The sequence below is a fragment of the Camelus bactrianus genome, chromosome 4, assembly GCF_048773025.1.
Source record: "Camelus bactrianus isolate YW-2024 breed Bactrian camel chromosome 4, ASM4877302v1, whole genome shotgun sequence".
Taxonomy (NCBI): Eukaryota; Metazoa; Chordata; class Mammalia; order Artiodactyla; family Camelidae; genus Camelus; species Camelus bactrianus.
The window spans coordinates 53656624-53670299 of NC_133542.1; the positions used below are offsets into that span (position 1 = coordinate 53656624).

Genomic DNA, 13676 nt, shown 5'->3' on the forward strand with positions numbered 1-13676 from the left:
TGATATCAGGTTCTTTCTACTTTTGAAGATAGCAGGCCTCCAAAAAATAAACTGCAGCCCATGAACAAATATCAAAGTGAGCGATGGATCAGTGCATTAGGAATTAGGAAAAACAGAAAAGGCTGGGGCTGAGCTATACTTTGAGAAGGGATAGGTTTTGGTTCAGGAACCATTTCTTTTGAGCACCATAGATAAAGGTAGAGAAGGAAGGAATAGGCATTTAAAGTCTTATTTGTGGAGGTAGATTTTGAGAGGATAGAGGATTTGGGAAGGATGCCACTAGATGCTGAAGGAGTGGAAAGAAAGTGCATTATGTTCTGAAAAGGAAGGAAAAAGGAATGAGAGAAATGTCCACAGTATATAGGACTTGATTTCTTGGATCTATGAGTTGGATGTTTTGAACCTGTGTTTCTAAAAAGTGAGTTTAAGTGCTGTTGTCAAAAATGAGAATTCTGTCAGAATCCAGCAAATAATGTGTTGGGAGTAAGATGATTCAGATTGTAGCTCTGGTGTTGCCAAATAACTAGCCCCTGGGGCTGTCATTTAATTCTTCTATATCCTATTCTCTGTTAAACGATTTGTTAGACTCTGTGGTCTCTTTTCTCTAAAACCTGTAAAACATGAGTCTGTGAGGATGGAGAACTACTTCTGAAGGTGAGAGGGAGAGAGTTGATAGAAAATAAAATTGTTAAATTTGAGGTGTAGAAAATAGAGTTGAATATATAACCACGTGGAGTTTATAGACTGGAACTTAAGTATTAAGTTTTCCCTCAGAGGTTACAGTTAAAATCTTGGAAATGATTTTGTTGTGAGAGAGAGATTGTAAAGAGAGTAACTAAAGGGTGTGCCCATGGATAGGAGACTATAGAGAAATGACTGAAGGAGAAATGGAGATCTCAGAGCGATAAGCAAGGACTCCTTTTCAAAAAGGGTTACATATAGTCATAGTAGATTCTTGGGGTGACATTTTTATTAAAATAATTTAACAGTATTTACAATAAACGTTAAGCAACCATTTCTGGGAACTCTGACAGAAAATAAATATTTCAAATAGATATAACCTCCGCTGTCATTCTGATTGTCTATTCAGAAGTAATGTTGTTTACTTATTTATTTATTCAACAGATACATGTTTCAGGCACTGCTGGGTGCTAGGGATGTACAGTGAAGAAGGCAGATGTCCCTGTCGTCCCTGCACGTAAAGGCCTTAGCGTCTGCATCAGTGCTTTTCATATATTAATATGCACGTGTGAATCGCCTGAGGATCTTGTTAAAATGTGGATTCTGAATCACTAGATCTGCCGTAGGGCCTGAAAATCTGCATTTTGACAAGCTTCAACATGATGCTAACATTGCTGGTCTGAGGACTGTATTTTAAGTAGCAAAGTTATAGATTTGTCTAGCAGGCATTAAGCCACTACTACTTATCATCTGTTTTTATGAGTAATTTTATTGTCTATGAAAATAATGTATGCTCATTATAAAAATATTGGGACAATATAGAAAGGCATAAAGAACAATATAAAAATGACCCCAATTTCCCCTACCTGGAAATGGCCATTATCAATATTTTGGTGAACATCCATCCAGATTTTATGTTTGTCCATATATTCACACTTTATATGTTGTACTAAGTACTTAATACACGTTGAACCCTGTGTTTCATTCTATTAGCTTTATAGTTTTACTAAGATCAATATCCAAATATCCTCACACAGGCTGTTAAGTACTTGTATTCTTGAGGGGAAGACTTTATACAGTTAATGAAAACTTGGTTTAACACTATTCTGTTACTCCAAAAATTAAAAGATACTAAGATAATTAAGGCTTGTACTGTGTGTGGGCTGTAGTACCTGTTAATTAAGCCATAGAGTGAGATTTTTTTTTAAGTTTTTTTGAAAACTTAGTCTTTTTTTCCCTTATTACAAAATCAATTGGTATTCACATGGGATTAAAAAAAAAAGACAAAAGCACCTACAGTCCTCCCAACCCAAGACAACCACTGTTCTTACTCTCGTATGTACGCTCACTAAGGTATCTCTTAAATGACCCATGAAATAATGTATGTAAAGAATGTTTGGGTCAAAAGAAATCCTTGACTCCTCAAATTTCTGCTGCCTTTGAAGTAACCATAATCTATTGTTTATACTGCAGTGTCTTGTGATAGGGAGCAGCTAGCAGCTTGCCTGGCGTCTGTAGGATGTACTTAGGGCTCAGTAATATTTGGGAACTTAATGGAAAAATGAATGAATGGAGTGACAGACCAAACTGACCTGTGTGACATGAACTCTGGCTGTCACTTGTCACCTGCAGCTGCTCACATTTACCACTGACCTTGAATACTCTACTAGGGCAACAGAAGTCCATCATAAATCTTAAAAATCAATGTCTATGCTTAGTCTCTACTGTGGAAGAAGACAGACTATGGAATACTGGGGAATATGGAAGCATATGATGACCTCCTGTCTCAGAGAACTGAAATTAATAAAGACTGAGTGCAAAAAGAGTACAGATATACAGTGCTGTTGGGAATAGGAAAGAGGGGAACTTTTCTTGTCTGAGAGCAGAGGGATTTGCTAGTAGGCCTTTAAGGTGACAGTTATTAATTATTGTTAGTATTTATTGTGTACTTACCATGTTTAGCTACTATTCGGTGCTTTACATGTATTAATCTGTTCAGCCCTGTGAGTCAAGTAAAATTTCTAGATCCATTTTAAAGATGGGGGCGTAGAGAGATTAAGTAACCTGTATAATAGGGACATACATATAGGCTGCAAGTGGCAGAGCAGGATTTGAACACGACAGTCTGTCTTCGGAGCTATGCTCTTAATACTCAAAAGACAGTGAGAGGGGCCAGGTGTGGCAGGAGAAAGCATTATAGATAGAAGAAAGAGCATAGGCAAATGCACCGAGTTGAGAGAGCACTGTATCAGTGGGGTCATTTAGGGGAATGGTGCTAAATAAACACCTTAAAGCAAGGGAAATTCTTAAAGTGGTACTGTATAAATGACTGGACTTTAGTCCCTAAGATGGGTATTTTGAGGAAAGCCTGGTAGTAGAGTACAGATTTTTCCTCAATTTGATAAACCTTTCGTAAGTGGAAAATATCGTAAGTTGTAAATGCATTCAGTACACCTGACCTACCGCACATTATAGCTTAGCTTAGCCTACCTTGAACATCCTCTGAACGCTTACATTAGCCTACAGTTGGGCAGAGTCATCTAACCCAAAGTCTGTCATAAGAAAGCATTGGCTATCTCATAATTTATTGAATGCTGAAAGCGAAAAGCAGAATGGTTGTATGTGTTGGTTATTTATTGTGATCATGTGCTTGGCTGGGAGCCGTGACTTGTCGCTGTGCCCAGCATCTTGAGGGACTACGTAGTACTTACTGCTCACCTGGGAAAAGATCACAATTCAGGTGTGGTTTCTACTGAATCACTCTTGCAGCATTGTAAAGTCAAAAAACCATAAATCGAACCATTGTAAGTCAGGGACTATCTGTATTCAGGTAGGAGGCTTCCTATCTAGGCAGAGGTAATAAGGTCTTTAAATTAGGCTCACTGTACTGGAAATGGGAAAGAAATGACAGCTTTTAGAGGCACTGAGAAGAATGTACAGTTTGTTGACTCATTAGATGTGGAGTTAGAACCACAGAAGCTATTTTGTTTTGAACATAAATAATTAAGAAAATAGGGATGCCATTAACAGAACAGAAGAGCAAGTCATGAAAGAAATCTGGCTTGACAGTGGACAATGATTAATTTTAGGTCCCAGTGGAACGTTCAAGAGGACATACCCAGCAGTCTGGTGAAATATTTATAAGTGGTAATTAGTCAATAGATACGAAAGTATATCTAATAAATTGATTAGGAGCCAGAGAATGTAAAGAGAGCATCCATCCAGATTTTATATCAAACACAGAGTAGTAGACATATTAGGCAATAGCACTTCCTTCACCCTTGTACTTTGACCCTGTGATACCCTCCTCCTGCCTTCACTTCCTTTCTTATCTAGCCTTTCTTATCTCGGTGTATCATTTCAGACACTCTCTTTCCAAAACTTCACTACTCCATAGTCATTTCTAGAAGGGTCATTATGTATTTATGATTTTTCTAGAGCACCAAATGGAGAGACTAATTTGTTAATCTTCAAGCATCAGCATGTTTAGAGAAGTTATATTGCAAAGGGTTAAGAAGCGAATGAGTGGTAAGCAGATAAAGAGACTTCTTAAACTCTTACAGTCTAGCCTTTACTTCCAGGCTACTGAAACTTTTGCAAAGTTAGCAATGAAAGGAAAGAAAATGAACAGCATGGAGGGCCAGCGGTATTTAGGGACGATGGATAGCATCTGTCACTATTGGGCTTTTTTTGGCCTGGAGCAGCTGAAAATGTTGATTTTTTTTCATCTTAACTCTGAATCTCTGAAAACATCTTCAGAAGCATTTTCTCTGTTTTCCAATCTTCTATGTCATCTTTAAACATGCCTTTGCCTATTTGCACCGCCCTCTTTCTTCTCTGTAGTTTAGCCTCCTGTTTTATTTTGTAGTGCAGGACATATTTGAATCTCAGTTCTGTCTGATTCATACCACCTGTGCCTCCCTCTCACTCCCTAGTGTCCCTGAATAAATTGAATCTATTAGCACTGAAGGGACCAGGCTAGCACACATCATCTTATGAACCCAAGTTCAGCATCAGGGCTGGTTATTTCTTGTTTGAGGGCCTCTGATGTCAAGAGAGCTGATGTAGAAGGCAGTAGTGGGGAGAAGTGGGATTGAAAAGTCAGGCAGTTAGACATATCTTTCAAACAGACCCCCACCCAGAGATTCTCAGTAGAGTAGTAGTGGTAGTGGGGGGATGTCAGTTTAAGCCAGGTGCCAAACTCTTTCATACTGTTACCACTGGATAACACATGATAATGCAAAAGGGAAATGGGAAGCTGGAAGAAGCTGTAGCAAGAGCCTGAGAACTATCTTGAACTTCCCATCCTGTACATTTTTCCTTCAAATTTGTGTGTGACTTTCATCTACCACCAGTTTTTTTTCCAGCCCTTCTCATACCTTGACACAAAGTGGAACTGATAATAAAGGATGAAAGAAAGGATAAAAGAATTTGTCTGTCCTTGGCTGGAGGTGACAGTCTTCGGCTGTAGCTCCCCCAGGCTCCAAGACTGAGAGGACTGAGAACTGTGACATCTGTAACCCGTTAAAGTTTCAGTTGGGAAGCATATCTGCCCACTCCTTTCTTCTTCATTGCCAGATCCCAGTTCATGCACTAGTTAGAGCCTGCCTCCAGGTCATCTGAGGTTAATTCTGTGCTGTAATATGCCATACTTATATTAACCTTCTCATAGTTGCATTAGAACTTGGTACTTGGTTATTTAAACCTCATAACTCCCCTAAAGTGTCCCCATTACATCTTTTTTCCCTGAAAACATTTGCTATATTTTTTTCTTTTTTTCTCCCCTCATTTAAATTCATGATCTCTGCAGTATTCTTTCTTCTTTTCTGTTAGACTTGATATACTGTTTTCTTTAGGAAGCTTTCCCTAAGTATAAGTAAGAAAATACATTACATCCTCAGCATTTTTATTGTGATAGCTAAAAAGTCACACATGAAAAGAAACGGAAACAAATATTTTTATCTTGGTTCTATGTCGTATTTCTCCATATGTTACTTGAGCTGGAACCAAGCATAGGCTTTAAACTCTAAAAAAATTTGCTTTTTCATATTTCATATTCTGTTTTATTATAAAAGTTCCTGTAGGACAGAGAACTTTAAAAAAAAAAACTTTAAAAATAGCTTTTTGTGTTCTCTTGAGCATTGTGCAGTGTACTTGAGCATACTTAGTATACTCATTATTTCTTGGTATTAATTCAACCTGTTTTAGGCTGGTAGGGGAGATGACTCATGCATTCTAATGACTATAATCCAAAATAGAAAGTAGTAAAAGCCTTAGGGTTAGTTGCCTCGCTTGTGCTGCATAGTAACCTGTACTTATTCCTGCATGACCATTACACTCTTGTTATTGCTCCTGTATTTATCTCTGATAGAGTGTCACACGCCAGAGTAGTGGTTCTTAACAGATGTGAAGGTGGTAAGGATGGCACTTGTGCGTTTTGGAAAATAACTTCGCATGCTGTTCTTTAGGACATCACACCCTCTATCGCCATCACCGTTCTTCTTTTGAAAACTCTTATATACTCATCTCTAAACTCTTAGAAAATAGGGAACTGTATTTTATCATTTTCTCTCCAGTGCTTAGCATTTTATTGGCATCTGTGCCTCTTAAGGTAGACAGTAAATGTTTACTCCCTGCAAGAAGGTAAAACTAGGAGTTTGGAGCTAGGAGAGAGCACTTCTGACTTGGAAGAGCATGAGAGACTTCATAAAAGAAAGGTCACTTGAGAGAAGCTATGAAAAAGAGGCCTAGAACTGGTTCTGTGGAAATGGATGAGAACATTTCGGACAAGAGGGAATGATCAAAGCAAAGAGGCAGGAAAGTGTGGTATGTATTCCAGGACCACCTGAGCAAAAACCATAAAACGTGTAAAGTGGGAGAAAGCCTGGAAATTTTGCTTGTGTTCAAGATTGTGAACACCCTTGAATGTTCTGTTGACACTTGGGCAACACGGAGGTTAGAGGGGCCAGCCTTCTGAAATAAAGACACACAACGTGAGAGCTGTGAGTTTTGCTTTTATTTGGGACTTACTGAGAACTGTAGCCTGAGAGACAGCCTCTCAGATAGCTCTGAGGATCTGCTCTGAAGAGGTGGGGGGTGGTCAGTAGGTATGTGATTTTGGCAGAGAAGTTCATTCACTCGGGACACCTCTCAGTAGAGGTTGCTGCTAGTCATGAGGAACAGATCTCAGTGAATGATTTTAGTGCTTTTGTCAGGATGGAAAGATGCAAGAGGCCAGGTTCATAAAACATTTCTCCTGGAATATTTCTAACCACCTAAAGACCTGTTTTGCCGGGGCACAGAGTGCCTCATCCTGGTCTTCACCCTGAATTCCCTTCAGGTTTATTGCAGGTCAGTGACTGCAGTGGCTAATGACTTGATTCCTGTACAAGGCTGGTAGGCACCATTCTTTATTTTACACCTCCCTGCAGTTGAAAATGCACATGTAACTTACAGTCAGCCCTCCGTATCTGCAGCTCTATACCCAGTTCAGTCAAAAACAGATTGTGTAGTACTGTATTATTTATTATTGAAAAAAAAAACCATGTGTAAGTGGATTCCACAGTCTTGCAAGTAATTGACCTACGTGGAGTTTTGTTATTTAAAGACAAATAATAAGAAGAAAAGAGAAAAGAAGCAGGGAAGGACAAGTAACAAAGAAGCCACGAGAACCACGAGGAAACTGTATTGGCCTAACAAATTTAATGAAACAATCACTTCTTTAAAATAATAGAGAAGGTTAATTAGCTAAAAAGAAATAGTAAGACAACAGTAAATAGTAAATCATAATCTGGCAGGCACAAGAAAGAAGAAAGAAAAATAAAATCAGAAATAATATGGCACATTGGAAGCAAAAGAGAGAATTCACATTGCTGAAAACTCAGGGACATGACAAGCTTTTGAAAGTTGAGCAAAGTGAAAGGGGAATGAAAGGAGATAGAACAAATGTTTAATTGTAGTTCTGGAAATAGAGAATTCAACATTAGATCAGAAAAGTATTCAAGCATATAACTTAAAAGACTTGCCACAAAGAAAAGAAATCTTGATTCTACAGATTGAAAGGGTACATAATGAAGAAAAACTAATATACAGCCATCAACATCATTACATAACCTAGCTTTTTTTTTTTTAATGGATTTGAAAGATAAAGAGTGCGTTCTTTGCTCATCCAATTAAAAAGATCAACTTACCTATAGGGGAGTGTCAGGGGAAGGATCACATGTTGTCAAGGAAGTGTTTGTGGCAAATCCTGTAAGTCATCGGGGGAAAAAAGTGTGTCCTCAAAGCCAAACTGTTAGTTGACGACTGTTTTTAAATAATGCAAGAACTGAAGGTAAATTGTGCCCATAAGTTCTAAGGAGAAGATGAGAATCAGCCATCCAGTAGATGAACAGAGATGATACAGCAAAGAGATTGGCAGGGAACACAGCAGGAATAAGACTTTTAGTTACAGAATACAATAGAACTGTAACAAGGTAGAAATAGCTAATAAAAGTCAGGATTGAAAGAGGAGAGGCAGAAGGTAATATAAATTTGCTGATTCCTCTTATTTTTTAGCTAGAAAACTATAGATACACAAAGTTTAGGCATCAAGTAATAGAGGTGTTAGTATATTTAAAGGAATAAGGATAAACATTTGAAGCACTAAATATATTTGACCAAAATCAAACAGTGGAGAGGAGGTAAGAAGTAGAACTATATTAAATTTCTTGTTCTAAAGAAATAATCAGATGAGACCAAAGATGAAAGAACAAAAATTTTTATCATGGCTTTCTTTATACTTGCAAAAAAACTGAACACCTACATGGGATTTTATAAAAACTGACCACATCCTACATCAGAAAAAACAACCGAGAGCATATACAGTTGATGTTCCTTGACCAAAAACTTTCTCTGTTTTTTGTCTGCGGAAATATGTTCAGTGGCATCAGCATCGCCTGGGAACTCGTCAGAAATGCAACTTCCGGGGCCTCACCCTAGATCTACTGAATCAGAAATTCTGGGGGAGAAGCCCCCCAATCTCTGTTGTCAGTTTTTATGGATATCCCATTTATGGTTTTCTGTTATTTGCAATTATAAATAATGCCATGATAAACATTTTTGTTCTTTGGTCGGGTTTGGTCTCATACCTGATTATTTCTTTAGGATAGGAAATTACCAAGTCAAAGAATTTTTTGTTGACCTTTAGATCGCTTTTTCTTGGTTAATAAAGATAAAAAATCAAAAAGAAGTTTTTGTCTCTTTAGAAATAAATGTCTTTCTGTTCACAGAAAACAAGATTATCTTCTTATCCAAAAAGATGAAACCAACGGGGTTACTATCAAAAGGCAACCAAGTGAGCACCACAGACTAATGTGTAGAATCAATAAGAACGTGATTTTGGCGCTTTTAACTTTGACAAGTTCTGCATTTCTGCTGTTTCAGTTGTACTACTACAAGCACTATTTATCAGCAAAGGTAATTTTTTTTTCCTTCCTCATCCTTTGACTTCATTTTAGCTGTGTATTTTCTTAACATACTTCCCTCTTACAGTATATAAAATAAATCACAGTTTTTCAAATCCTTGCAGAAATACTACTTTGAGATTTTCATCTTTGTGGGTGTGGCAAGCGATTCAAAATTGCGGTTAAAAGTCAAAGGTACCAAAGTTTCAGTAATGTTGACATTTTCTGATATAGTTATGTGAAAATTGTTCTTCTTCCAACAAATCATTCCTCATTTAAGAGAATTCAATGATAAATTATTTTGATAAAATATTAGAATTAGTTTATTTTTGTACAAAGTATATTTTAATTTAGTACCCAACAGAGAATTGTAGTTCTATAACTTTACTATAAACCTATAGGCATAAAGATGTAGAGGCAATGATTTGGAAACTGGTAACCTCTGCAGATCATACAGAATATATGTTTGCAGTCCAGATAAGAAATTCCAGAGTTGAGAAGGTAGTGCTGATTGTGAAAAGTTGCCAAACACTCTGCCTGGTGTTAATTATAGTAATAACTACCATTATTGAGAGCTGTGCTAGATACCTCCCATGCTTGATTTAACCCTGAAAACAACCCTGAGGGGAAAATACGTTTTTGGTTTTGATTTTTTTATCCTCATTTGATAGTTAGAACTATTCTTCAGAACTTCTCTCTCCCTCCCAATGGGGAGGATACTTCCCTGCCCCAGTTAAGCCTGACCATGAGATGTACTTTGGCTGGTGGAATGTTAGACACACTAAGTACCAAGCACTATGCTAGGGACTGGTGATATAAAGATGGATAGGAGGTGGTCCCTGCACTCAAGTTTGCAGTTCAGTGGGGAAGGGAGTCTCCTGTTTAGGAACTTGGAGCACATTTGATTCTTAGGGTGAGGGTATTTTTATTGTTCTTCAAAATCCTCCCATCTGTCTTACAAAGAACACATTCAAGGCATAAGAAATGTCTTTGGGCCTTCTTTGAGCTTGAAATACTCTTCCTCTTATCTCTAAACCATCAGACATTCTTTTTCCTCTGGCTTTCAAAGTGTCTTAGGGCTTAACAGATGAAAACTGATAATGCTTTTTCCCTTCTGATTCTCTATACCTGAATTTTTTTTTAAATACTCTTTAAAAGCTAACTCAAATTTGAAAGTATGATGTATGTTAGGGAAAGTGTGGGCATTGAAGCTCTTGGGAAAACAGAAATAATAATGCCTACTTTGCAGGATAGATGAGAATACATAATTCATATATGTATCAAACAGTACACTTAGGAGCTGCTCAATAATTATTACTATACTTTCTTACACTTTGCCAAGATGTACAAACACTAACTCAGTGTGCAGAGGTAAGTTAAAGTTAGGGATGTGGAGCTAAATGGATAAACACTAATTCCAAAGAGATGGCAAAGAGTTTACTGTTAATTGATGGAAATTAATTGATTCAGAGCTCTTGATCATATATGCCTGTTTAATAACTTTATTAATTTAACAGCAGTCCATCAATGTTTTCTGTCTTGGTTAGTTGTATTACATAATTGTAGAGTTCTTAGCTCATGACTGTATTAAAATAGGTATTTGGATAATGCTTTTTTTTATACATTTTTTATTGAGTTATAGTCATTTTACAATGTTGTGTCAAATTCCAGTGTAGAGCACAATTTTTCAGTTATACATGAACATACATATATTCATTGTCACATTTTTTTTCACTGTGAGCTACCACAAGATCTTGTTTATATTTCCCTGTGATACAGTATAATCTTGTTTGTCTATTCTACATATGCCTGTCAGTATCTACAAATTTTGAACTCTGAGTCTATCCCTTCCCATCCCCCTCCCCCTTGGCAACCACAAGTTTGTATTCTATGTCTGAGTCTGTTTCTGTTTTGTATTTATGTTCTTTTTTTTTTTTTTTTTTTTTAGATTTTACCACATATGAGTGATCTCATATGGTATTTTGCTTTCTCTTTCTGGATTACTTCGCTTAGAATGACATTCTCCAGGCACATCCATGTTGCTGCAAATGGTGTTATGTTGTCATTTTTATGGCTGAATAGTATTCCATTGTATAAATATACCACATCTTCTTTATCCAGTCATCTGTTGATGGACATTTAGGTTGTTTCCATGTCTTGGCTATTGTAAATAGTGCTGCTATGAACATTGGGGTGCAGGTGTCTTTTTGAAGTAGGGTTCCTTCTGGATATATGCCCAGGAGCAGGATATCTCGGTCATATGGTAAATCTATTCCTAGTCTTTTTTTTTTTTTTAACATTTTTTATTGATTTATAATCATTTTACAATGTTGTGTCAAATTCCAGTGTTCAGCACAATTTTTCAGTTATTCATGGACATATACACACTCATTGTCACATTTTTTTCTCTGTGAGTTATCATAACATTTTGTGTATATTTCCCTGTGCTATACAGTGTAGTCTATTCTACAATTTTGAAATCCCAGTCTATCCCTTCCCACCTTCCACCCCCTGGTAACCACAAGTCTGTATTCTCTGTCTGTGAGTCTATTTCTTTCCTTTATTTACGCTTTGTTTTTGTTTGTTTGTTTTTGTTTTTGTTTTTTAGATTCCACATATGAGCGATCTCATATGGTATTTTTCTTTCTCTTTCTGGCTTACTTCACTTAGAATGACATTCTCCAGGAGCATCCATGTTGCTGCAAATGGCATTATGTTGTCGGTTTTTATGGCTGAGTAGTATTCCATTGTATAAATATACCACCTCTTCTTTATCCAGTCACCTGTTGATGGACATTTAGGCTGTTTCCATGTTTTGGCTGTTGTAAATAGTGCTGCTATGAACATTGGGGTGCAGGTGTCATCCTGAAGTAGATTTCCTTCTGGATACAAGCCCAGGAGTGGGATTCCTGGGTCATATGGTAAGTCTATTCCTAGTCTTTTGAGGAATCTCCACACTGTTTTCCATAGTGGCTGCACCAAACTGCATTCCCACCAGCAGTGTAGGAGGGTTCCCTTTTCTCCACAGCCTCTCCAGCATTTGTCATTTGTGGATTTTTGAATGACAGCCATTCTGACTGGTGTGAGGTGATACCTCATTGTAGTTTTGATTTGCATTTCTCTGATAATTAGTGATATTGAGCATTTTTTCATGTGCTTTTTGATCATTTGTATGTCTTCCTTGGAGAATTGCTTGTTTAGGTCTTCTGCCCATTTTTGGATTGGGTTGTTTATTTTTTTCTTATTGAGTCATATGAGCTGCTTATATATTCTGGAGATCAAGCCTTTGTCGGCTTCACTTGCAAAAATTTTCTCCCATTCCGTAGGTTTTCTTCTTGTTTTACTTCTGGTTTCCTTTGCTGTGCAGAAGCTTGTAACTTTCATTAGGTCCCATTTGTTTATTCTTGCTTTTATTTCTTCTAGGAGAAAATTTTTTAAATGTATGTCAGATAATGTTTTGCCTATGTTTTCCTCTAGGAGGTTTATTGTATCTTGTCTTATGTTTAAGTCTTTAATCCATTTTGAGTTGATTTTTATATATGGTGTAAGGGAGTGTTCTAGCTTCATTGTTTTCCATGCTGCTGTCCAGTTTTCCCAACACCATTTGCTGAAGAGACTGTCTTTATTCCAATGTATATTCTTGCCTCCTTTGTCGAAGATGAGTTGACCAAAAGTTTGTGGGTTCATTTCTGGACTCTCTATTCTGTTCCATTGGTCCATATGTCTGTTTTGGTACCAATACCATGCTGTCTTGATGACTGTAGCTCTATAGTATTATCTGAAGTCTGGGAGAGTTATTCCTCCAGCCTCTTTCTTTCTCTTCAGTAATGCTTTGGCAATTCTAGGTCTTTGATGGTTCCATATGAATTTTATTATGATTTTTTCTAGTTCTGTGAAATATGTCCTGGGTAATTGGATAGGGATTGCATTAAATCTGTAGATTGCCTTGGGCAGTGTGACCATTTTGACAATATTGATTCTTCCAATCCAAGAGCATGGCATATCTTTCCATTTTTTAAAGTGTTCTTTAATTTCCTTCCTCAATGGTTTATAGTTTTCTGTGTATAATTCTTTCACCTCCTTGGTTAGATTTATTCCCAGGTATTTATTACTTTGGGTGCTATTTTAAAGGGGATTGTTTCTTTACTTTCTTCTTCTGTTGATTTATCGTTAGTGTAAAGAAATGCAACTGATTTTTGAATGTTAATTTTGTAACCTGCTACCTTGCTGAATTCTTCAATCAGCTCTAGTAGCTTGTGTGGACCTTTTAGGGTTTTCTATATATAGTAACATGTCATCAGCATATAATGACACTTTTACCTCTTCTTTTCCAATTTGGATCCCTTTTATTTCTTTCTCTTGCCTGACTGCTGTGGCTAGGACTTCCAGGACTATGTTGAATAGGAGTGGTGATAGTGGGCATCCTTGTCTTGTCCCAGATTTTAGTGGGAAGCTTTTGAGTTTTTCACCGTTGAGTACTATGCTGGCTGTAGGTTTGTCATATATAGCTTTTATTATGTTGAGATATGTTCCCTCTATACCCACTTTGGC

General features: G+C 37.1%; 1 protein-coding gene across 4 annotated transcripts in view; it reads left to right on the forward strand.

Annotated features, from left to right (window-relative positions):
• The window catches only part of FKTN (fukutin), a 57028-nt gene that overhangs the window by 1037 nt on the left and 42315 nt on the right, over positions 1 to 13676 (forward strand). For 3 of the 4 annotated variants that reach the window (XM_074361934.1, XM_074361937.1, XM_074361935.1), the window contains exon 2: positions 8952 to 9138. In XM_074361934.1, the coding sequence (XP_074218035.1) occupies positions 9034 to 9138 (105 nt within the window). In that variant the 5' untranslated portion in view covers positions 8952 to 9033. Of the gene's footprint in view, positions 1 to 5753; positions 6508 to 8951; positions 9139 to 13676 lie in introns of those variants that run through there. The other variant, XM_074361936.1, reaches the window with a different exon arrangement.